Source organism: Canis lupus, chromosome 1 (assembly GCF_011100685.1).
Source record: "Canis lupus familiaris isolate Mischka breed German Shepherd chromosome 1, alternate assembly UU_Cfam_GSD_1.0, whole genome shotgun sequence".
NCBI lineage: Eukaryota > Metazoa > Chordata > Mammalia > Carnivora > Canidae > Canis > Canis lupus.
The window spans coordinates 109,722,392-109,749,061 of NC_049222.1; the positions used below are offsets into that span (position 1 = coordinate 109,722,392).

Consider the following 26,670-nt stretch of genomic DNA (forward strand, 5'->3'; position numbering starts at 1 on the left):
GACAGGGGTCTGAGGGAGCACGGAGGAGGCACCTAACACCAGCCATAGCTGCAATCCTGGGAACAGGATGCTCCATACACTGTAAGGTCTAATAGATCCCATATGACAGCCTCAAAACTACGCACAGATGGAGGATCCTAAGTCTGACAGCTGTCCAGATTGCTCAGCTCCTTCTCAGAAAGCATCTCACATTTAAGAAGAAATGATCCTAGAGTCTCCAGATGACTCAGCCTGCTGGAAGATAACCCATATATAGTGAAAGTGGTCGTTCACTCTGAGGTAGCACTCTTACCTGTGGCTTCAATGTACTCAATACATCTCTCAATAAAAACAGGGATGGGCTTCTCTGGAGTCACGACAGTTGTCAAAGGCACCCCAAAATAGTTACTCTCCCAGGTTGCCTTTGTGATGGATGGCCGGGGTTTGGGCTTTGGTTTCTGCACAGGAAAGAGAAAAGAAAGCACACAAAAAAAGTAAGTATCAACATGCAACTCAAACATCAGTAAGGCTTCCAGAAGGGAACTCACGGTGGTGTGGAAACTGCTGGAAAGACTCCAAGCAGGATAGAGACCCACTTGTTCATCTCACTAATTTTTTATTTTCTAACCTCCAAATATCACACAACATGCCAGCAAGCTGACACACAGTCACACCTCGAGTGTGAGACTACACTACCAAAACAAAGGTGTTTATAAGAAGCAGGCTGTGTGTAATTAATAACAATGAGATGACTATCCACATCCTTTATCGGGGTGCCCTGGAGTAAACAGGAAGTTTTCCAAATATCCCATAAGGATAATGAATGTTATATACTCAAAGATGGCTAAAATCTTTAAAAAGATAAAAGACAGAATTGGGGATCCCTGGGTGGCGCAGCGGTTTGGCGCCTGCCTTTGGCCCAGGGCGTGATCCTGGAGACCCGGGATCGAGTCCCACATCAGGCTCCCGGTGCATGGAGCCTGCTTCTCCCTCTGCCTGTGTCTCTACCTCTCTCTCCCTCTCTCTGTGTGACTATCATAAATAAATAAAAATTAAAAAAAAAAAAAGATAGAATTGAGAATGAGTAATTTCCTCCTTTCCAGAAAAGAAACAGAGTATACATTCTGCTAGGGCTGAAAGCTCCAAGTGAGAATTTCCTTCACTGTATTGGCCTGGGGTTAATCCTCCAGTGGCTTCAGAATTGGGAAAGGGTAAAACAAACTAATCAAATGGGACAAAAAAGATAATACTTTCTCTTTCCCAGCAGTCTCCTTCATCAGTAGGAGCAGCAGCAGCAGAGTAACAACTAGTTGAGGGCTCTTGCTAGGTACCAAGCAAGTCCCAAATATTATTTCTTTTAAACCTCATGACATTCCACTTTACCAAGGAAAAATGTCCCATGTGCCTCAATGACACAACTAGTAAGTGACAGTGCTGGGATTCAAACCCAGGAGAGTTTGTCTCCAAAACTCACCTCATAAATGCTACTGAGATACTCTGCTCCAAAATTATTCAATCCTTTTGATGCTCACACGAAGAAAAAATGCTCTAAACAAATGGTACATTTCCTAAAAGCCACAAAAATACACCTGAAATCGTGGCCTTTTGGTAAAATAGCTACTCAGGATGAGGGTAACCAAAGAGAATCAAGGTAAATGGACTCAGGGGTAGCTCCAGCATTTCAGTTTCATTTCCAAGTTAACGAGACCAAATTAACAGGGCAGATTTATTACAAATGTACCAATCTATATACTTAAAGGTATTTAGGGATGGGGCACCTGGGTGGCTCAGTCAGTTTGGCAACGACTCTTGGTTTTGGCTTGGGTTGTGATCTTGGGGTTGTGGGATCGAGCCCCATCAGCAGGTTTTGCGTTCAGAGGGGAGGTCTGCTTCCCTTCTCCTTCTGCTCCTCCCCTCTCCCCTGCTGGCACCCACGCACTCTCTCAAATAAATAATTTTTAAAACGCATTTAAGGGATCTTTGCATAAAATCCACTAAAGGGGATAACTAACTAGCTAGGTCAGGGTCAACCATTCTCCTTTCCTTATCCTGCCCATCCTCATTCCTTCTGGTACCTCTACTTATATGGGAACAAATCACTTCCTGTTTAGTCTGAGATTTTTTGAGGACTTCCTGTGCAAACAAGTGGCAAAAAAAAGAACAGCTGAGAATAAAATGTACACCAAAGAAGGAATGAGCCCATCTGGGCTACTGGCAGATATTACCTGTAATGATCACCCAAAGGCACAGACAATCCAATTTTAATAGAGCCTGCTAACTGATTTAGTCAGAAAGACTCTAATGCAATGTGAATTGATCTTGGGGTCCCAGAGAACCATGTCCTCCACAAAGCTTACCCTTGTCCCTGTCCTGCCTCTCATAAAACTAGCCATACAGCCTCTCAGGTTGCAGGGAGTGTCTGTTGCTATGTCTAGGCTCTGACCTAGACTTTTCACCAAAGAAATAAGGAAAAGGAAAGTAATAATTTATGATGCGTCTTTACATGAGATAATTTAACCAATCTAGACTCTCTTGCTGGCATCTTCTACTTACATGAAGTACAACATAAAGAATTTAAGGGGGATCCCTGGGTGGCGCAGCAGTTTGGCCCCTGCCTATGGCCCAGGGCGCGATCCTGGAGACCCAGGATCGAATCCCACGTTGGGCTCCCGGTGCATGGAGCCTGCTTCTGCCTCTGCCTATGTCTCTGCCTCTCTCTCTCTGTGTGTGTGTGACTATCATAAATAAATAAATAAATAAATAAATAAATAAATAAATAAATAAATAAATAAATAAAATTTTAAAAAAAAGAATTTAAGGGTTGAAATCTTTTTTTTTTTTTTTTTTTTAAAGATTTTATTTATTCATGAGAGACACAGAGAGACAGAGAGGCAGGGACACAGGCAGAGGGAGAAACAGGCTCCACGCAGGGAGCCCAATGTGGGACTCGATCCCGGGTCCCCACAATCACACCCTGGGCTGAAGGCAGGCACCAAACCATTGAGCCACCCAGGGATTCCCTAAGGGTTGATATCTTAACAGACCTGTGTTTGAATCCTGACAGACAAGTCCTGTGACTCTGGGTAAGTGGCAACGTTTCTGGGATGGCACCTCCTCACAAGGTGGTCTCAGTACCTAGCATACAGTAGCAATCCAGTGATTCCAGGAAAGAGAGGGGGGAGTGCTTCTGTTGTCACACATTGTTGCAACTGGATAATCATCGAGTCAAGCTATGCTCTCCCTTAAAAATGCCATATAGTTCAAATTATTAGCTACAGAATCTGAATATAGAAGGAAGCCCATCCGGGTTTCAGCGACATTCTTTTTATCAATCCTGCAGAATTTGCCTGTCAAAACTAACACAACAACAGCACTGTTCTTTGATAAAACTGATGCTCCTAAATAAAGTTTTAAGGAATTAAAAAATGGAACTTTAAGAGAAGCTGCAAGGAAGCAGCTTTTCTAATCACCATAAAGCCTTCTAACCATAGTTCTAATAAAGACATAATAAATTTTAATCTTATACTTCCTCCACCTTCTCAATGATGATGATGTGTGTTCTAACAACCTAAGTTAGCCAGAAAATTTACCCCTTCATCAACTGATGAGTACTATGCACTGGACCCTTGCTTAAGGTCTTCAGATATATTATTTCATTTCAGATTTACAATAGATCTGTGTGTAAACCCTATTTTACAGATGAAGAAGCTGAGTCCTAAAAACATTCAGTTACTTGCCCAGGTCAGTTCTGACTGCAAAACCTGTGCTCTTACCACTGTGATTCATTGCCTTCCTCTGAAAAGTTCCCAAGAGAGGCGGAATGAATAAATGGATAACGGTACAAATGATGAAGGGTATACTGACAACCTGGAGAATTTCTAAGGTAATGAAGACCCACTCATAAAATTACCAGGGATCTTTAAGCTGGAAAAAGAAAGAACAGAGCACTCTGACAATTAATTCAAATTGCTATAGGACTATCTCACGGAAAGAAAGATTATTTTATATGGTTCCAAAGGGTTATGTTGGGAGAGATGAGGAGAACACCGACAATTTCGGCCAATATAAAGAGGAAAAAAAAAAAAAATCCCCAGCTGTTTAAAAAGGAAGAGACTGCTCTGTAAATATTCAAAGCGGAGACAGCAAACTATCTGCCATAGCCATTGTCAAGGAGTTTCTGTCACTTGATGGAAGGCTAAATTAGACAACTGCCCTTATCCCTTTCACCCCAAAGAATCCAAGATCTAGTTCAGTGCTTCAACTTGCAAGATGTGGGAATGAAAGTAAACTGTGGCAATAGCATCAATCTCCCTTGCTAAATGACATGGATTCTCTCTCTCAGATTTAAACAAACTCTGGGTTACCTAATGTCAAAACACCTCCCAATAAGTAACTCATTGGTCTGTAGAGTGTCACAAAATTGGGATAGGCATTCTTGCACAACTAATACTAAACTTTGCTAGTAAGGAAATCAGACTTTGTGGTGCATGCCAAGAAGTGGGCCAGATTGCTGATATAACAAGCAACACATCAGGCACCTGAAGGGTTACTAGGCACATGTCAGATGGAAAAGCCACTCTGGTGAGTGGCCTGCCAGCTGTCTCAGTCTCCGGTCAGACATGGGTCGCTCATTATGGAGTCCCTGGGGCACTCAGAGCAGCAGGCCCTTGGAGAGGAGAAAGTAACACCACCCCAACATCAATCTTCTTTTGAGGGCACTCACATAGCAGGCTGAATTGAAAAAGGCATCTAGCCAGAGGAAACCAAACCCTGAGAATAATCCACACATCTGTGGCTCTAAGTTTAGAGTCTTACTGGGTTAAAAATGGAAAACAGTGATTAATTAGTAGTGGTCATGTGCAGGACACTGCTAGGTGCTCTGCACAATTATCTGAAACCTCACAACCACCTTCTAGGTAACGGTTATTAGCTAGCACCATTTCAAGGTGAGAAAACAGGCTCAGAGAGATTCACACCTAGCACCGGGAGAGCCAGGATCCAGACACTAGTGATCTGTGAACACCAAAGGGCCTCTTTTCCCTATGTGAACTCTATAATGTATATGTGCTGCCGAAGCAAGCACTGTGAACTCTATGATGAAATGCCATGACAGAAACAAAGCACTGGGTCAGTTTGAACCACCTTCATTTTGTCCTTTGGATAGATATATTCTTTGAATGAATACCATAATCCATTGTTCCTTACTTCAATTTCCTTAAAAACATGCCTGATTCTTAGTTTTGATAATAACAGGTGGCAAAGGAAACAAAGAAATGAACCAAAGTTTACACCAGTGTGTCACTGTAAAGAAAAGGTGACTGGAATTTGCCGCTGGCCCCTTGGCTTTTGAAACAAGGAAAAGAGAGCATCAAGGGAAACTCCCAACTTCGGTGGACTGGAAAAACATCTGTTACCTGCCTGTGGGGTGGTAAGCCCAGTCCATGGCCCCTCCAAGTCCAGGGGCAAGAAAAAGGTTAGAATGCCAGCCAAAGAATGAGAAGCATCCCAGAGCAGGACCCTTTTCATCAGGCTGCAAGATGATTGGGTTCTAAGGCCTGGCATGTAGCAGACACTCAATAAATTTCCTGAACAAAAACAATTTTCAGCAATGCAGAGGGCCAATACTTCTTTATATTCTTTCAAGTTTAGCTGAGATGAGGACTATCTCTGTATGTGCAGAGGCTTTTTCTTCTCCTAACATAGTGCTGCTCTTGGGAAGATGTGAGGAGGTGAGGCTCAGGAGGACCATTCATACTGACAGGACCATCCCAGACTCCCTTTTAAAAAAACAGCTGAGGTGATCAATTCCTTATATCACTTCGTGGCCATGAATAAAGAATAGTTATTTATTACACATACAACTATGTTATTATTGGACTCAGTTCCTAGAGAACAAGCATCTTAGCATTTTTTTTAGCATTTTTCTTTTTTAACGAATTATGTCCAAACTCAAATAGCAAACTAGCAGCAGAACCAATATTGCAACCAAAGTCATCTCTCACCCTCAACAAACTTACACTCTAACTTGTAAGCGAAGAGATACATCCCTAGCAAACAAAGCCAATCTAGAGATGGGTAATAACTGAGCCACAAAGAAAAAGAGTCTCCCACAGCTTCAATGGAGAGGTCAGCTATTCTTTCCAGATGAAGAACATTTTATCTTTTGTGGGAAGAGCAGGTACTTATTTGGTGACCCTGGGCTGACAACCTTAAAATATCCTCTCCTGGTCTCTATAAAATACCCTTAATACATATAAAATTACTTATCCAGATTTTAGAGTTAGAAAATATGATCACTACAGTTGTACCACCTAGCACAGTCTTTTATTTATTAAAAATATTTTATTTATTCATGAAAGAGAGAAAGAGAGAGAGAGAGAGAGAAGCAGAGACACGGGCAGGGGGAGAAGCAGGCTCCACTCCATGCAGGGAGCCTAATGTGGGACTCGATCCCAGGCCTCCAGGACTACACCCTGGGCCGAAGGCAGTGCTAAACCGCTAAGCCACCGGGCTGTCCTAGCACAATCTTTTAAATGCATGGTAACCCATCTAATAAAGGAAATAAACAGAACTCAGGCTATTGGATTCCTCTCCTATCTCCCCCAAAAGGACGAATGTCATATACTGAATATAGTCTAGAACAGGAACAGTGTCCTCTGAATGAGGACAATTCTCTCTCTCTAGAGTAATTCTTAGCAGTGCCCCAGAGAGTCAGTCACACACACACACACACACACACACACACACGGTTCGTCATATTGTGTAGTGGGAGACCCTGGACTAAATATAACTGGTAGGATTTTTAGGAAAACCAAAAGATCCATACAGTACATTACTATAGGTTTCCCCCAAGCACCTTCTTGCATTCTATATTCAACATTACAGCTCTCTGATTAGCAACGATTGTCTCATAATTTCCAACAGAGCTTCAAAACAACCTTTTCAATCAAGTTCTTCATTCATGCCCCAAATGTATTCTTGGTTAATTGGTGCTCCCCTTCTGGCTCTGAAAAAAAATTTAAGCCCAAGTTTAAGAGAAAACCTGAGTGGACTTGTTCTCACTGTCAAAGTCTATGAAAGCACAAATGCTTATTAGACTCGGTCTCCTTTACACTGGCAGTCAGTATATGTATTATGACTGGGTCATCCTGGAGCATCTTTATTTAGGGATTGAACAGGAAATAGCATAAAGTCTTGGCCTTCCCAGCATCCCTAATCCTCTGCCATGATATGGGAAAAGAAAGATATGTCATCTCCTCACAGGCCCCAAATAAAGTAAGACCACAACTTTTTGCTCTTGAAAGGTATGAAGCCTGGCAAATCTGGGTCAATCTCTGCCACTATCTCAAAATGAACATGGGGGCTAGCTAGAAAGGAGGGTCCACTAGTTCTAGGAAAGTTTTTTACAAACGTCCTGCGTGATCCAACACTCACTCACTGGATTTGGATTTCCCAGAGTTATAGGTCAGTTTTTATCTGCTTGCCTCCTCTCAAATACTGAATAAAAATGCATTCAGAAGACCTTTTTCTATGGAAGCGGAGGTGATTCTTCACTCTGACTGAAATAATTTGGGTCCCTAGCAAGATATTTCAGTAGCACTAGGTGGTGGATGAGAACAAGTTGGTTCAATGATGATCAGAGCAATTCTCTGCTCTTTGAAAAATAGATATGGGTTGCCTATTGTAATTTTTTTTCTTTTTTTAAGAACAGGTGTGCTATAAGCTAGGGCCCATAGTTAAAGATAGTCTATTTTTGTCACCAAAAACACACTACAGCAGCTCTTTGGGCTTTAAATAAACTGAGAAAATGCGTGACACCAGTTCAAAACAATTTCTCAAAGTTCCAGTTGCTATTTCAGTGTCTCCATGCCTTTTTTGTCCTTTACTCAACTAGACTCTGAAGCCAAAAACAAACAGCACCAGGCTATTCTTAGGGGGTACTGGGGGAAATGGATTTTTTTAAAGATAATAATCACAGTCCTTTGTCTGTAAAACAAATTAACTAGATTGATTGAGTGGTCCAAATGTGTCCCTGGCTATTGAATATTACCATCTTTCTTGCAGGCTGGACTTTAAAAGCCCACTGGAAGTCGAAATCAGAAGAGCAGATTAAAAAATCTCCACTCCTCCATTTAGCAACTAACGTGGGCAGTGGCAACAGGACAATGCATGGTACTATACCTGGCAAGTAGTAAGTATTCAGTACATTTAGGGAAGTACAAGGCCCTTCCCATGGTATTCGCAGACCTCACTCTCTGCAGTAGCTCCTCTAGATTTCTTTCAAGTTTTTTCTTCCCTCATGCTCCAGGTTCCATACTGTTTTCTCAAGAGCTCTCCCCACAAAACCTCCATCTTCACTGCCTTTGTCCTCCTCACCCTGTAAGTCTCTATTCAAATACTATTTCCTTGGGGACCTTTCCCAGCTATCCTGGCTGAAGTTAAAACTCCTTGCTCTACAATGCCTTAGTACTCTGCACCTCCCCTCTGGCAGTATCCAAAATGGATGTCAACACATGTTTAAAATCCATCATCCTGGGGCACCTGGGGGGCTCAGTCCATTAACCATCTCCCTTTGGCTCATGTCATGATCTCAAAGTCCTGGGATCAAGTCCCTTGTTGGGCTCCCTGCTCAGAGGGGAGCCTGCTTCTCCCTCTCCCCTTCTGCTCCTCCCCCTGCTTGTGCTCGCTCTGTCAAATAAATAAATAAAACCTCTAAAATCCATCATCCCTACGGTGGTAAACTAGATAAACAAACACACACACACACACACACACACACACACACACACACGGTACTCAGCACAAAGCCAGGTAGGTGCACAAATGCTCTAAATGCCCATACCCGTGCAAAGAACGTTTCTTTCCAAAAATGGATGAATGAGCATATGCTTTTGGAGCAAAAGGACTTCTTTTTAAAAGATAACAATCGGGGGATCCCTGAGTGGCTCAGCGGTTTAGTGCCTGCTTTTGGCCCAGCGCGTGATCCTGGAGTCCCGGGATCCAGTCCTGCATCGGGCTCCCTGCATGGAGCCTGCTTTTCCCTCTGCCTGTGTCTCTGCCTCTCTCTCTGTGTGTCTCTCAAGAATAAATAAATAAAATATTTTAAATAAATAAATAAATAAATAGGTAGATAAATAAATAAATACATACATACATACAATTATTTCAGGAATCAGAAAATCCAAGGTCAAGTAGGCACCCCTGCCCCATTTTTAAGGCCACGGTATTTATCTGGCCTTATAGCTCACTGAGTAGGACTAGCCTTTTCTGAAGCACACACTGAGAGTCTTTCCTGAGCAGATTACAAAGAGCTCATATTTCATACCATTCAGCTTGTCTGTCAAAATGCAACATCTCTCCCTAGGGAGCTAGCAGTCCAATTCCCCAGCTGGTTTTTATTCACACTAGAAACTTTAACTCCGTTCTAGGCCTCACAAAATGAGAGCTGTGTCCACACAAAGCCACAACAACCAGCCGATTCACTGAATCCAATGAAATAAGCCAATTCACTAGGGGGGGGACACAAACTGTCAAACTGGTTACTTGGTGCCTTATAGACCAAACAATGCGTGATTGAATTGGTTTGCTTTTCAATAGGTTGTCTTGTCATGTGGTAGCTACAGTGAGTGAAAGATTTTCTTTATTATTCTGTTTTGTCTTTTTTTTTTTTAACACAAAGATAAGAGCACATCAGATAGATGGGTGAATAGCCAATAATGTCTTCTCTTTAAATCCATGGTCAAACACACTAAATTCAGCAACTCGAGTTTGCCCAAAAGGCACATTTTGTGGAGCAAGACTCCCCAGCTTGTTTTTTTGGTTTTAAAATAAGACCCTGCCGGTCCTGATCTCATCTTTGCAAACGCATGGTACTGAAAGACAGAGACCATGTGCAACACCAACTCTTTACAGACAAAGCATCTATTCATGGGCCCCACTGAAGTGCAATCGTAGATTTTCAATTTCATTCAGTTGAGTGCGGAAGGCTCCCACTATGAGGGTGGGTTGCTAAATGGTTCAGCTGGGAAAAGGACCCAGACTGACAGTAAGCTTTACAGTCTGCACTTTCATTAACAGAAATGAAAGCGATTCCCTCACTCCAGCTCCAATTTTACAGTAAAGAGCTAATCTAGCAAATCAGCCCAGGGAGACGGGCAATTTCTCTTTCTCCACATCACACTGGTACCCAGAGCATAGCTTTTGTTGTCGTTGTTAGGGCTGTTGCTAGGGTAAGTACTGAGAGCAGCTAAGTAATATACATAGTTAAAAACTTACACAAAAGGGAGGGACAATGTTGATCCCCCAAGCCCTCAGCTAGACCAGGCCAGCACTCTCCTCTCCTTCAATATGACATACACATTTTTCCTTCCCTCGGCCACTTCTTCAGTCCTACTTACTCTTTGAAGTGAATCATGTGCCCCCAGTCCCAGTGAGGGAGCAGAGGAGTTGGGATTTGACTTTAAGCGCCCCTCACCCTCGCCCATTCCCAGAACCTGAGCTGCTAATCATGCCACACACTACACTACCTTAAGTGCCCATGGCATGGGATTTCCATTCTGCCCAGACACAGCGCCCCCTGGGCGGACCAACTATTTTCAGCAGCTGTGCAGGCCTTGCTGCCTCAACTAGGAGCTATGGTCTGGGCAAGGATCTGTGCCATTTCCCCAGTGGTATCTGGCATGCAGGAGGCACTGTGTTTTCCATTACCAACTGGCTCCCCCCTCACTTCAAATAAATACTGTATTGCTTTGTCATGCCAATAAAAATCAAAGGCCAAATCCCCCACATAGAGGTTGGCTTGGCATTCTCTGCCCCATGGTATCTTGCTTTTCCAGTAAAACAAGTGTTAGTCTGCTTTCTTAAGGCAGCAATTTTAATAGGAGGTTTGCCTCAACAGAGAAGAGAATAAAAGGCTCTGCTTATCTCTGCACTAGGATGATAAAACAGCTACATTCATTTCAAAGCACCATTTTCCAAGGCAGGAAGACAGTTTCACCTTTTACTCACACTTTCCAAAGGATACTACTGACTTACTTCTGGCACGCTATTGCTCTTGGGCCAGAGATCATTTTTATTTGACTTGCAGAGGTGTGGCCCACATAACTAACAGACAGGAAGTTGATCACTTCTTGCATGCTGACCCAGCAACCCAGTGTAAGGAAGTTCTAAGTTAGGAAGTGTCTCCTTAAAAACATGGACACCAGCTGTGTTCTGCTGAGCCTACCTTGTGTGTTCTTTAAAGCATGGCTTGTTTGGGAATGTGTTTTAAAAGCACTGTCTTCAACAAGTATTAAAAATGTAGCTAGAAGCCAGAAAATTAGTTATAACTCAATGTGCTATTATACCACCTTCCTAATTCCCAGGTGTGTGAACACCCCCACAAATTAAGACTGTCAGCATTTAGATAAGCTATTCTGGTAACAGTCTTCATCAGAGGTGGAGGAGGAAGAGAAGAAAGTCAAAATGTTCAAAATGTTTGGATTCCAGTATCGTTAAACAGGAGAGCTTTGAGGAAATACTAGGAGCCAGGTGAGGCTACTTTCTGACTTCCTAAGAACAGTTTTCTATGGGTCTGCCCATTACTAACCCTTCCAGAACAAAATATTGAAGGCAGATGAAGGAATCCAAGTGGAAAAACAAAACAAGAGAAAATCAAATGCCTATGATATTTACTAACATTCAATTCAGAGTGGGAGGGAAACAGAACACACAACGATACTGCCCTGGCCTTTCTGAAACTACACAGGTAAAAAATTCTGGAAGCTTCAGCCAACGGTGATTGGGGAGCACTCTGTATGTTATCAGGGAATGCAAAATGAATACATTTTCCTTGTGAGGGCCATGTTCTTCCATCTCCAAGGGCCCTCTTAAGCAGTAAGAGCTGCAGAACTAGCCTCCAGGTGATATTTTACAATAAATTGTCAACTCTTAAAACAGCTTGGACTCCAGATCCTTCTGATTTGGTATGTCTTGTAATAACACAAGCTTTTGGCAAGCTTTCTTCTTAAGTTCCCTGAAACATTTTCAGACAAGTCACTTTGTTCACTGCTGTTTCATGGTTGGGAGCAAAGGAAAAGCTTTCAATGCAGAGAAATCATTCTGTGTATCACAAGGCTGGTTGTGGGCTAGCATAACGCAGTTCTGTTGTCAGGTCTCGCCAAGATGTCTTTCTCTGAAAAACAGAATATTTCCTTCTACTCGTGGGGGTGGGGGTGGGGGAGTTGAGAAATTCCTGTTCTATCTCAAAACCTAAGCCCAAGGGGACAGGGCACTCTACTCTGTACACTGCAATTCTACACAAGATAAAGATGTTTAATCTGCTGTTGCATTTGGGACCGTTTCCCCTACATCTGATGGCAGGCCTGACATTCATAATACATGAGGTTTACTTTCTCCCTATCCCTCTTCGGTCCCTAAATCAAATCTGAAGCCCTCACTGACAAGAGCAGCATTTCACTTAAAATAATGCAGTTGGAGGGCACTCCAATTTTACAAACAGGGAACAAGTATATTTTATTTTGTTTTATTTTTAGTGGGACAAGTGTATAGCTCGCAGTGGCAAGGTTCTTACTTTTCATTTATGTACTTAAGTCCCTTCACTGATTTGTGTGTGCAAATAAAATAATTATTCAATTTTTCCTAATCTAAAATGCAGCAACTTAGGGTGCCTGGGTGGCTCAGTGGGTTAGGCATCTCCCTTTGGCTCAGGTCATGATCCCAGAATCAAGCCCATGTTGGGCTCCCTGCTCAGTAGGGAGTCTGCTTCTTCCTCTCCCTCTGTCCACCCCTCTCCCCAGCTTGTGTGAATGAGTGCTCTCTCACTCTCAAATAAATAAATGAATAAAATCTTTAAAAAACAAAATAAGGGGAAGTAAAGGGAAGGTCAGTGAGGAGAAGTGTGGGGAAGCAGGAGCTTTTACAAGCTGTATAGATGAAATGTTTGTTTAGCAGTCAGAGACTGACATGCAATTTTAGATTCTGGTGTTTACGTAAAGGAAGAACAAGCATATAGTCACTGGCTTGGCAACTTGTCAGATACCGACAAGTTCTACACGATCTGCTCATTTTGGTAATTACCTAACTATTGTTTTAGACAAAGACAATTCAAACCCGGCTGTCTATCCAGGGTCCTTACTACCTGTAAGCTGCTAGTAGCAGCAATCTGAGACACTCCTTACTTTATGCTAAGTCAGAGAATAAATACACACACAGATCAATTTCTTTTTTACCAGAATAAGCTGTCCTTGAAAATCATCATCATCAATCAGCTCTCACCGAGAAACTGCGAGCCACTGCTCTGACTCATTCCTAAACTGGCTTCTTACCTTAGTGTTCCTCCTTAGACTGCGAAGAATATTCCTCCTCCTTGGATCTTCATCTGTCTCATAGGGAATGACAGCATTGTCCCCTTTATAACCTTGAGATGCCTGATCCTCCTCTTTTTTCCGGATGGGCCCCAGCTCATCATCACTCCCCACACTGAAGCTGGTTCTGTAACTGGCAAACCTCCCTAGCCGGCTGCATCTTGTCCTGTACAGCACTGGCTTGCTCACGATGGAGACCTTGCGGCCTCGCTCCAGAGAGCTGGTGTCCATTTCACTGTCAGAGCCATTGCCACTGCCGTTGGACTGGGCTTTGTTGATATTCCGAATGGTAATGATTTTGCCTTGGGTGCTGTCGTGGGGCACTGAGTATATGTTTTCTTCTTCATTCCTTGGCTTTACCACAGCATCCATGGGTTCAGCGTAATCAGAAGGATCGAACCCATCCGGAGGTAGCCAGGTGCTAGAAGACACAGACTTCCTCTGTCCATCTCTATGGCCTTGGTCTAAATAAGACAGATCCCCCTTTGTAATATCAAATTGGACAGGAGGCTTTGGTTTGACTGGTGGAGGTACTTTGTTGTTCAGTTTACTCTCAAAATTGCTCATGATGAAAGACAGCCCATCATTTCCCTCCAGTTCCATAGAGAGCTTAGAATGGTCTTTGGACAGAGAGGGCAGTGATGTGTCTTCTCGAAACAAGCTGTAAGAAGGGGGCTCGATATCCTCTTCTGAATCCTGCAGGTTTGAGTTGCAGAGTGGAGAGCCCGCTCGGGGGGAATTAAACACTTCTTCCGTGGTGCTACAGGCCTCGGCAGCATTATCGTACATATGAGTAGCCTCAATTATGTTCTTTTTATCCACCACATCTTTAAAAAATGGGTGGAAGATCTCAAGTTTATGCTGGGGTTGGCTACAGGGGATGCTTGTGAATCTTCCATCAATCTCTTGAGCAATCTCCTCCCCCTCACTCAGCTGTTCCCGACTTAAGTCATTGTCCAGGACATCTATAGCGCCGTCAGTGAGTGCAACCAGCTGAATGGGGATAATATCTTGCACTTCACAAAGAAAGGCACGTAACATAGCCAAGGAGGCCTTACGTTTGGCTGAATAAAAAACAATGTACCCATGGACCAACCGGCTTTTTCTGATACTAAATGAGGAATGGTACGAAAGAATAGACAGTTCAATGCGCTTCTTGTGGAGTCCGATTGGTAGTTCAAGTAAAACAGAGTTGTTGCTTCCACAATGGGAAGACTTACAGGTTTGGGACTGAAGGACAGGAAAGAGTATGTCATCTGCACTGAAAGGATCTCCACACATTAGACACATGACAATTCGCAGGTCAACATCAGCCAGATCTTTGATGCTCGCAGTAGAACTGACCAGGTTTAAGTTACGCTTGGAGTCCAGGAGTCCTTTCAAAACTTGACTGATTTGCTTTTCATTAATGTTGCGTCCATAACCGATGCCAGCAGAGGCAGGGTCAAGAAAGACACACTGCAGTTTGCTGGCAATCTGCTGACCTTGCTGTATTAAGCTATGCAGGGTCTCTCCACTGGTATCTCCTCTCTTGTTAACCAAGATTAACGTCAGGGGAAGATGGACTAAATGATTATCTCGCCTGCCAAGTGTGGACTCTCTACTCTTCTCTATACTCTCTACCACATAGGATAGAGATTCCTTTGAATTGTAAAGGCAGAGACAGCCATGGGGCTGAAATGTTGGTGTTTGGAAGGAGTTCACAGGAAGCCTGACATTCCCTTCTATTGGCCTCAGGGAAAGCTCATACATTTTACCATCTATCACATACTTGTCATCATTTGTACAGAGAGCTCGAATCTCATTAGCCAACTCACGTGCGAGGCCATCTTTGCCCAAGATAACCAAGTTGATCCTATCAATGTTGGGGTCAGAGAGTGAATTTTTCTGATTCCGGTCAGATGGCCGGATAAACCGAGAACTAATCAAGTGCTCAATCTTAGCATCCACACAAGCTGGGCAGCTAGGGCATGTCTCCTTTGTTGGGTGATACACAAAATGAATGTGTTTCAGGATAAGAGCATCACGCTCCGCTTGGAGCTTCTGTAATGCTTTAAATCGCTGTTCCTCCCCCAGAACATCTTGAATGACACCCATCTTCTCCTTGCTGGGCTTAGCATCCAGCTCCAGCTCATAAAACAATTCTGAATATTCCAAAAGCAGCTCCTGAAACTCTTCCTTTGCTTTGTCTATGATTTGCTTTTGGTGTTTGCCATAAATATCCATGTATACAGATTCTTCTAGCCACTGGTAGAAATCTTCATTCATAATAAAACTACGGGCCTCTTCCCAAGGCTTTCCAGGAGTTATGAAGGGAGAGGTCTCCAGGTTTTCTTTAAATGCCCTTCTCATCTCAGCTCTTTTCCTCTCATTCCGCAGCTTCTCTAAGTGGGCCTCGTACAGCTGCTCAGCAGGAACTGTATCCATCAAGTCAAAGGGAATCCGTTCATTCTCCATGTTGTCAATGTGGCTGGTGGCATCCCATGGTGTTTCTTCGAGCACAACAAACCACTTCAGGAATTCTGGCTTGGTCTCCAAGAGCTTTTTGGTTTTTATGCAGCTTAGGTGGTCTATTTCATCTAGATTGGGTATAAGAGCTTCAAAAGCTAATGGAAGGGCTGCCAGGTACAGCTTTCTCCTGCGCTCAATGTGCTCATGCTTCAGGCGGTGAATGTGCTGGAGAAAGAGCTTCTTGGCTTTCTGAGTCCCTTCCAGATAGACGTAGTCCTGGTACTCAGGAGAGGCCTGCATCTTTCGGCTGACACTCAGCCAGTTCTCATTGTGGTTCTTCACGATGCGACTCACCAGCCACTCATATTTGTCTTTTGCTGTAGCTATCTGCTGACTCTGCTGCTTGAGAGCCTCAAAATAAGGAATGATTTTTGTCTTTCCCCGACTTTTATCAATGAGTTGCACTAAGGTGCTGAAAGCCAAGTCCACATTTACATTGGATCTTGCTGAGGTCTCCACAACCTGGAGGTTCTTTTTGCTTAAGGCAAAAGTATGTGCATCTCTAATGTACCGCTCGACACCTCTCATCACACTTAGTCAGGACCACCACTATGGGCTTTTTTGTTTTTGCAAGCTGATTGTAGAGATTGGACACAAACTTAAGCTGGTCATCAAAGTTCCTATTCATGCCCCTGCTAACGTCAATACCAAGAAGAAAACCATCAATCAGCAGCTTTCCATCTGGCATTTGTTTCTGCTCAAAGTCCTGCTCCAGCCCCAGCTGGTCAGTGCAAAAGTACATGAGTTTTTCAGCTGATGCGAGCTTGGTTGCAGCAGCTCTCTTAATATAGGGCTGCAGGGCCGTGCTTCGATGAGGTTGAAAAGTCTGATCATCAATGAACTCAGTCTGCTCCACAATGTGCATCTTACATTCCACACAATCCTCCAGGGAACGGCTAACTTCTCCCCAGTAGAGAAAGTGGTCATTATTGACCACTCGCCCACCAAAGTCACTGGTGCTAAGGACAGAGGTATGGTCCAAGTGAAACTCATCAGCACTCGGGCGCACGAAGCGGTTGCACAGACAAGACTTCCCAATGCCGCACTGGCCCTTCTCCTTCTCGGTCCCAGACAATCCCACCACACTGATGTTGTAGGTGGGAATGCGGACATCTTGCTTTCTTGCCATCATCATCGTCGACACATCCTGCCACAATCAGCCACTTCCAAGATCAGATTAGTGTTTTCCAGTGGACCTGATGGTTTCCCCACATCATCAGTGGGGGCCAGCTGCCCACGCAGCTAAGGTGTCAGGTCCCATAGTGTCTGTATACCAGTACGAGGTCAGTTTTCACCACGTCTCATCGCCAAATAGTAAACATTTCTTCCTAGATGGAGGGGAGAAAAAGAAAATCCATCAGCATTGTAATTTTGGAATCTAATTATAATCACTGAATACAGCAAAAACCAATTTTATTATTCAACAAATACTTAAGAGTAAGCATCAAATGTGCCAGGCCTTATGCTGAGTGAAGATATAAGAGTAAGATTGACATCTATGTGCCCTCAGGAGGTACAATACATCTAATGGAGGAAGATGTATAAGCAAGTGGTGTGCTAAGTGCTAGAACAAGGGTCTGAGGGCACCCTGGACAAGCAGCTGATTCCAGGGCTAGAGCAGAGTTGGTACAAGATGAGCCTGGAACATCCTGTAATGCAGGAAAGGAAAAAAGTGCTTGGAAAAAAATGATATGGCACCTCACAAAGACACAGGAGCCAGCTTGAAGGGGCTCCCACTGGACAAATCTGGCAGTTTGAGCACCAGGATAATTAAATACAGGAATGAATTATATCCCACTGCAAGAAACAGGAACTTGAGTTCATACTACTGGATCAGAAAAGAATCATTGCTCAATGATAAGATTAGGGGGGAGATTTTTATGAGATCAAGATATTTGCATGGAATTGAGGTGTCTCTTCATATGCTACTTATTAGTTCAAAGGGAACAGGAACAAAAAACCCACTACCCACTAATAATACACTAGAGAAAAGGAGTTAACACTTTGGAAATTATCACCACCAAAGAGGGACAGAAGGACACTGTGGTCCTCCAGATATGGTACCCCCAAGGGGATACCAGTGTGATGGCCTAGAATGCATTACCTTAACTTGTTAACAAGAAAACATCAGATAAACAAAAAATGAGCAATATTCTATTATGGGGGTGGGGTGGAGAAGTAGTGCACACCCTACTTTGAATGGAGTACTAGATAGAAGTATTTTATTAATGTAAATTTAGGAAGTTAATAACCAACATGTGAGCAAATAGCCCTACTCTTATGAAATACACACTGAAGTAATTGGGCAGGGTGTAAGATGATGTATGTGACTGGTCCAGAAAAAAAAGAACATGTGTATGTATGGAGAGGAAGAATGCAAATGAGGTTAAATATTAACAAGCATTATCTGTACAGGATACTCCTTTGTATTATTTTAATTTTTGCAATTTTCTATAGATTTGTGATTATTTCCAAATAAAAACCTTTTTTAAAAAAGTGTGAGTATGGAGTGGTTTCCCCGACAAGAACATAAGTTCTATGTGGGTAAGGGCCACCCCTTCTTTACTTCTGTAACCTCAGTCTATGACAAACAGCGCTTGATACACTACTGAAGGAATTAGTAAGTGAATGACTATGAAAGCATATAAAAGAGTCCCCAAACCCAGTCTTCTGATTCAAGAAAGCCCGTCTGGAGGAAGTTCCATCTCAGGGAAAACCTGAAGCAGGGTTCCTTCCCCTGCTCCTCAAGTGTGTGTGGGGAGGAGGTGGGTGAGATGTGTTAGCAAGTATGCAGAGATCGGATTAAGCCACTTTCAAGGAGCTTGGATTCTTTCCCAAAGGCTATGGGGAACCACAGAATGTGGCTGAAAAGTGGCACCTTACAGGACATAAAGTTTAAAGAGCTGAAGTAATGAAATGTTATGATAATGTCTTACAATATCTTTTGCAACTTCCCGGTTGACATAAGTGAAATATGTAGGCTTTGGCTACCTAAGTACTTCTGGCTACTAGTGTTTATACTGCACTGCTATCTATTCACACTTGCAAATAAGACCATGCAATTGGTCAACCTGTAGCTAAATGAAGTCTCCTAAGATAACTCAGAATTCAAAATAAAGAGAACAATTTATTCTTGAATCTCAGTCATGCCTGGTAGGAAACCAGCATTTTCACAACCTTAATGTTTTGTGAGCCTGTCTCCTAAGAAACAACACAGGAAGTCAGACCACCACAAATTATTCTAAGAAGAAGGGAAGACTAATGGGAGAGGAAAGTTGTCCCCTCTGATGATAACCTCAAAAGGTCACCCAAACATCCATATCTTCTTTGATAACCCAAAAAGCCAAACCCTCTATGGAAACAAAATGTGGCTACATGTGGTATGTAAAAATTGTTTGACCATTTTCAAAAGAGAAATCTCAACGATTATAAGCAATCAACTCCAGATAACCTACTGGCATGCTCCTAAAGAAGCCAAGTTCCAGACTTCAGCAGGAAACAAGCAGGCACCCGTGGGAAAGAGAAAAAAAAAAACCCTTCCTCAACTTCCACTTCCCTAGGTGATTGCTTACTTAGGAAAAATTATAAAATGCTAACTAACATACAGCCTCTGAAATACCAAATAGCAAAGATTTGTACAAAATCAAAATGCTTTTGCACATTACTTATAGTACACACATACAATTTTGTTTCCACATCTGAGGAGACTCAGGTTTAACAAGAGTCTCAGGTGAATGTTGATGGAAGTTTAAGTCAAGGGTGCTCTCATAACAGAGCCCATCTCTATCAATTCCCCAATCCAGGGCTGGCAGGACTCAAGGCCACCTACTTGACCAATCTTGAAATGCAACTTGGTGACATAGGTCCCACTTCCAGTGACTGCTGCATGCAGCTAGCAAATTGTTCCACCTCTTCTCTGTAAAGTGGGTTGAATAATCGATTCTTCACAGAAATCTCAGGAAAACAAAACACCAACCTGCTCTTCAACCTCAAGAAATAAAGACAGCAGCTCAACTTTGAAATAAGCTAAAATGTATTCTCCATTCAACAGTTTCCCCAGTTTTTTAAAGTACTTTAAAAAATTTCAGATTGATTTTATTTGTTTATTTATTTATGAGAAAGAGAGGGAGAGAGCGTGTGCAAGCACAAGCAGGGAGGAGGGGAGAGGAAGAACCAGACTCCCTGCTGAGCAGAGAGCCTGATGCAGGGCTCAATCCCAGGACCCCGGGATCACAGGCAGAGCTTAACTGCCACCAGGCGTCCCCCATCCCCAGTTTTTTAAACACATAGTATTCAAGTCAAAGTCTCAGCAATCTGAAGGATGCTGAAGAAAACAATACTCTCAACTCTCAAGAACACAGCAACTGGTATTTTAAACCCAGAATCCTAACTGACTAAACTAAAAAAAGCTACAAAAAAATGAGAATTAGCTGGCATGGGAATGGTTAATTTGGGGACACCTGGTAACTTTCCACTTGTTAGAAACCTAATCAGTTCCCTGGTATGAGTACACTCTTCTTACATGCCTGTCTTTGATGTCTGGATAATGCAGTTTTGCTAGTTCCTCAATTGGACTGAATTACATGGTAAACAAAGACTGTTATAAATCTAAAAACGCTGCAAACACTTGGCTTAAAGGAAATAACCCTAAGTGCTTGGTCACAAACACGTTCAACTTTTCTAAGAGGTGGGTAAAAAAAAATTAGCTGAGTCACTAAATTTAATGATCTCAAGACCACAAAGAAAGAGAAAGTAGAAGGCAAGTCACGTCCAAGACTTTGCAGTACCTTTGGTTTAAATCTGACAGGAACCGGTGTTCTTAGTGGGCAACCAAGCAACTCAAACAGCAAAATCTGAATGCCCATTCGGATAATTTGCCAATATTAATCCTTTTAAAACTGAAGAGTTACAATGGAGGGGGAAAAAGAATTCTTTAAACAGTAACTACTTTTATCTTTGAGCTTTACCTAGCTAGTTGTATTAGAAAAACTGAACCTCAATATTTAGTAGTTTTACATCACAAGTGAATTCCTTCAGAAAGGAAATACTTGAGGAACATCTTCGGTTCTTTTCTACAAATATATGCTGTACTTACTACAACATAATGCCAACAACTGAGAGCTTTTTCAGAACCTGTCACCAAGCTTCCGGAGTTGTTTATTTGACTTGCTTAACCACCATACCAGCTCCCCAAAGAGTGCTTCAACTGGAAGGTAGGAGGGTATTTTCTTTTTAACACCTCTACAAAACCCAGGGCAAGAAGTGGCAACATTCCCATGATAGTAGACATTTTGCAGGACACAGAAATGCCGTTGAGACCCAGCACTATTATGACTGCTTAAGTTCATACTGTCACCAGCTCTGTCAGTTAAGTCTCACCCTCCCATCACACTCCTAGAAGGAAATGTTTCTGAGCTCTGTGATCTGGAATGTCCCTGGAAGATATGGATCCACCACTGTGACCTATAACTGAAGCTACTGTCTCTACCTCTGACAACAGTCAACAAATTCTGAAAATGCATTTGGTTTCAAACAACCATGTAGAGAATACCACCAAACTAACACCACTATGATATATAATAATAAAGTAAGGAAATAATTTCATACGGAGCTGCTAGCAAAAAGGAAGTAAAGTACTTGTGACCAGTATTTTTCTTAATCCCAATAGAGGAAGTGAATGGAAATATGCACTGTAACTAACAAAGCAAAGAGCATTTTCTAAACCTCCTTAATACTTCATACTTCTGAACACCTTAAATTTCTGAATGAGTTTTGAAAGCTATGAATTACCATCAGCAGCTGGTTAAGATGTTTGCATTAAGTAAATAAGTAAATGATAAGACTCCTATCTACAGGAGAGAGGAAGAGCAAAAGGGAGGGATCTAACTGGGAAACATTTTTCCTGTAAGAGAAGACTCCAAAAGGAGAATTTTTCTAGAGGAATAGATTTTTCCAAACAAACGAGGAAGGATGGAATATAAAAGCTCCAGTTAGAAGAAAATACAAATCTTTTTTTAAAGATTTATTTATTTATTCATGAGAGACACACAGAGAGAGTCAGAGACTCAAGCAGAGGGAGAAGCAGGCTCTCCACAGAGAGTCCGATGTGAGACTCGATCTCAGGATCTGGGATTCATGCCCTGAGCCAAAGAAGGCACTCAACCACTGAGCCATCCAGGCGTCCCAAGAAAACACAAATCTATGGTCTACTGAACTACTGAACTTGAACAAGACAGTCTTTCAAAACTACAATGAGCTATCACTTCATACCTGTCAGAATGACTAACTGAAATCAAAAACACAAGACAAAAAAAAAAAAAAAAAAAAAAAAAAACAAAAACAAAAACACAAGACACAATACGTGTTAGTGAGGATGTGGAAAAAAAGGCTCCCTCTCACACTGCTGGTTGGAATGCAAACTGGTGTAGCCATTGTGGAAAACAGTACAGAGGTTCCTCAAAAAATTAAACATAGAACTACCCTGCAATCTAGCAATCACACTACTGGAATATTTACCCGAAAACTACAAAAACATCAATTCAAGGGATATATGCACCCCTATGTTTATCACATATTATTTACAATTGCAAAATAATGGAACCTGGGGTGCCTGGGTGGCTCACTTGGGTAAGCATCTACCGCTGGCTCAGGTCATGACGCCAGGGTCCTGGATTTGAGCCCCACATCACCATCATCATCATCATCGTCATCGTCATCAGGTTCTCTCCTCAGCAAGAAGCCTGCTTCTCCCTCTCCCTGCACCCCACTCGTGCTCTCTCCATCTCTCTCTCAAATAAATAAATAAAATCTTTTAAGAAAAATAATGGAACAGTCCAAGTGTCCATCAATAGATGAATGGATAAAGATGTGGTATATATACATAATGGAATAACATTCGGCCATAAAAAATAATGAAATCTTGCCATTTGCAACAACATGGATAGAGCTAGAGAGTATAATGCTAGCAAAATATGTCAGAGAAAGATAAATAACATTATGATCTCATTCATATGTGGAATTTAAGAAACAAAAGAGCAAAGGAAAAAGAAGAGAGAGAAAAAATAAAAAATAAAAAATAAATAAATAAATAAATAAAAAGAAGAGAGAGACAAACCAAGAAACAGACTTTTAACTAGAGAAGGAATAATTGTTACCAGAGAGGAAGTGGGTGGGGGATAAGGGAAATAGGGGATAGGGATTAAAGACTACACACTTATAGGGGCACCCAGATGGCTCAGTCAGCCGAGCATCCAACTCTTTTTCCACTAGGGTCATGATTTCAGGGTCATGAGATCGAACCGTGTGTCAGGCTCTGCATTCAGCATGGAATCTGCTTGAGATTCTTTCTCCCTCTCCTTCTGCTCTTCACACTCATGATCCCTTTCCCCCTCTCAAATAAATAAATAAATCTTAAAAAAAAAAAAAAAGTACACACTTAGCATGATGAAATAAAACAAAATGATTTTTAAAATCTAAGGTAGTCTTTAGAAACCCAAATGTTTCCATTTTTATATTAATAGATGTTAGAGTGAATTTTCAGAAGGTTTTTATTTTTCCTTTAAAAGCTTTAGACAAAAAAAAATAAAAATAAAAATAAATAAATAAATAAAAGCTTTAGACAGGGATCCCTGGGTGGCGCAGTGGTTTGGCGCCTGCCTTTGGCCCAGGGTGCGATCCTGGAGACCCGGGATCGAATCCTACATCGGGCTCCCGGTGCATGGAGCCTGCTTCTCCCTCTGCCTGTGTCTCTTGCCTTTCTCTCTGTGTCCTCATGAATAAGATCTATAAACAAACAAACAAACAAACAAATAAATAAATAAAAGCTTTAGACAGGCATGCCTGGTGGCTCAGTGGTTGAGCATCTGTCTTTGGCTCAAGGTGTGATCCTGGAGTCCTGGGATTGAGTCGGCATCAGGCCACAGGGAGCCTGCCTAGGTCTCTGCCTCTCTCTTTGCGTCTTTTACGAATAAATAAAATCTTAAAAAAAAAAAAAAAAAGACTTTTAACAAGACTGCCTGAGTGGCTCAGCTGGTTAAGCATCTGACTCTTGAGCTCAGCATCATGAGTTCAAGCCCTGCGTTGGGCTCCATATCAGGCATAGAGTCTACTTTAAAAATAAAGAAAATAAAGAAAAGCTTTAGACAAACCAGGGAAGAAAAGCTGGAAGTGAAGTCCAAGGTCCTTATTCAACCAATTCATTTATCTGTGAAACCCAGATAAACTTACAGAACCTTAAAAGTCAGTGATGCACACAAAAGATATGTCAGGGTTATTTAGCTACACACAGGAAATGTAACTTTATGAATGTGACTGACACAAGAGGGAGTCTTTGTTTCCTCTGTGATTTCTGTTGGAAAGTGAAGCAATGCCCTTAATTCTGCTCATCTTTTTACCACATGAGGAAGCACCTTATGAAATGACTACATCAAACCCAACAAGCACAACACAACCTCTGATACAAAATACAAGAGAAGGGACACCTGGATGGCTCAGCAGTTGAGTGTCTGCCTTCAGCGCAGGGCGTGATCCCAGAATCTGGGATCGAGTCCCACATCGGTCTCCCTGCAAGGAGCCTGCTTCTCTCTCTGCCTGTCTGTGTGTGTGTGTGTGTGTGTGTGTGTGTGTGATGAATAAATAAATAAAATCTTAAAAAAAAATGCAAGAGAAAAATAGCCACTTCACAGCCCCAGTGACAAGAGCAGCTAAATTCTCTCCTCCCTTCATAGTATTTCAGAGGGGTTAACCATTTTATTACTCTAGTCTCTAATCTTTAGACCTGAGAACTAAACTATGCATATCAATCAAATCACTTATTTATAGAGCTGACACAATACAAAGAAACAAAGAAGAAATGGATCACTGTCCTTCCTGATGAGAAGCTTATAATTTACCTCAGATAGTATTTTTACTTAGAAAAAAGAAAAACGAAGCCACAAGACAACTGAGGGCATAGATCATTTCCTGGGTTCCAAAGAAAGGAAGAGGAGATCATTTAGATCTAGGGTGGCTAAGGGAAGGCATCAAAGCAGAAGCGAGATGTGAATTGTTACATGGAAGACCAGCAGGGCTTGGAGATGACCCAGGCGTTGTAAAGACAAGAATAATGGTGACCAAACGGAAAAGCACCGAACACATTCTGGGACTGACTAACTAGAATAATTTTCATGCATGGGAGGTGAAAAATGAGAAGGGCGGCCAGGGCTCAGACTATGAACAGACTGTATTTTCACTTGTGAGGATCTAGTATGACAACAATCTTTGACCTCACCAATGTTATTTACTGTGGGTAATACCACTACTTTAATTCCTCATCCAACAAACTAACAGGCTAAGGAGCTGATCATCTAACAAAGAAAACTCCATTTGAATATAGCAAATTCTATTTCTATTCAGTCCAATCAAAATTCAAACAATAAAATGGGGCAGGGGGGCAGAAAATCATAGATTTATAAAGGAACCAAAGAACAAATATTTACCTAGAATAGCACTGGAGGTTGCTCCCACTAGTACAGGCTACACACACCTACTTCTGTTTAATGTAGGAGGAGGATTTCCTCATAGCCGTGGAATGAAATCTCGCTACATCCCCAGGGCTCTGGGTACAGGAAATCTCTGAAATGGGTCATCTGGACCTTTGGAAAGACTGATTTAAGTGTTTAACCATCTGGTCTTAAAACATGTAATCTCATGCAACAGATGGGCTATTCTTGGACACTGGGTATGTACAGGCATTCAGTTCTCACTATATGCTGTGCAAACCCAATAGACAGCACTCTTCAGAGAGCCCGATGAAAAAAATCAAACGTCATTCTAAAGGACTGATATTTTAGACCCAAAAGTAACTTTTAGAAGAGCAGCTATGAAAGATTCTTTGCCACTGCATTTATAATTTTTGCAAACTTCTCTTCCTATTCCTCTTGATTCATTTTCTCCCCAAGCCCAGGTAAAGGTATCTCTGAATTCCACAGTAAAACAAAACAGAACTATGCTGCTACTTTACCATCTAGCTGGCCCACACTGAATAAAGCAAGCAGCCCACTTTTCATCCTGACACAGTTCTCATGCTTTGAGGTGTGCAGAACTCTACAAGCAGGTCCCAAAGAAATAAAATTTCTAAGCCAAGTTATTCACAGGATGAAATCAGATTCCCCTGGTGAATGAAGGGGGTTGCTTTCAGCAAAAGAACTTCCTTAAACTTTATCCTCAGCAGGTTTCTACCAGGTAGCTCTGGAGTTCTAATCAAGCTATCTGATCAAAGCAACTATAAATAAACAAAGACAAAACCCAAGGCTGAGAAATCTTTCTCACTGATGCAGCACGATTTCTCTGGGTTACTTAGACTAAGAAAAACAACAACAACGAAACAGGATTTCTGATAAGCTGTAAAAATAATCCAACCCAAAGGAAATGCAAAACCAAGGCCAATGCACTCCAATAAGCCTCGGGATCACAGCCTATTTACCATTAATGTGGTAAGTGGAGATTCTTAGCAAACCAAGAAATAAAAACACAGCCAAATCTTACCTTTGAATTTCCTGGTATCAAATCAATTTTATACTGTTTTATAATGGTAAAAAAACAAACAAAAAAAAAAACCTGTAAAATTATTTCAGCAGTTGCTTCTGAGCACTTATGGTCTATTCAAGTGTTCTGCATTTTTTATAAACTTCTCAGCAAAAAAAAAAAAAAAAAAATTTAAAACCATGTTTCCATAAAAATTTCTCTGAATATGCAAGAATGAGGCACTGTCCAGCCAAATGTGCCTTGAAAACAAAGGACAGTGCTGAAGAAACAGGCATTTCTGTCAATTGGGGAA

At 41.9% G+C, this 26,670-nt stretch overlaps 1 protein-coding gene across 1 annotated transcript in view; it reads right to left on the reverse strand.

Annotated features, from left to right (window-relative positions):
* ARHGAP35 (Rho GTPase activating protein 35) overlaps positions 1-26,670 on the reverse strand; it is a 128,954-nt gene that overhangs the window by 64,403 nt on the left and 37,881 nt on the right. The window contains 3 exon segments of the mRNA NM_001003022.1: positions 293-437; positions 13,305-16,376; positions 16,378-17,182. Coding sequence (NP_001003022.1) covers positions 293-437; positions 13,305-16,376; positions 16,378-16,989 — 3,829 coding nt within the window. The 5' untranslated portion in view covers positions 16,990-17,182.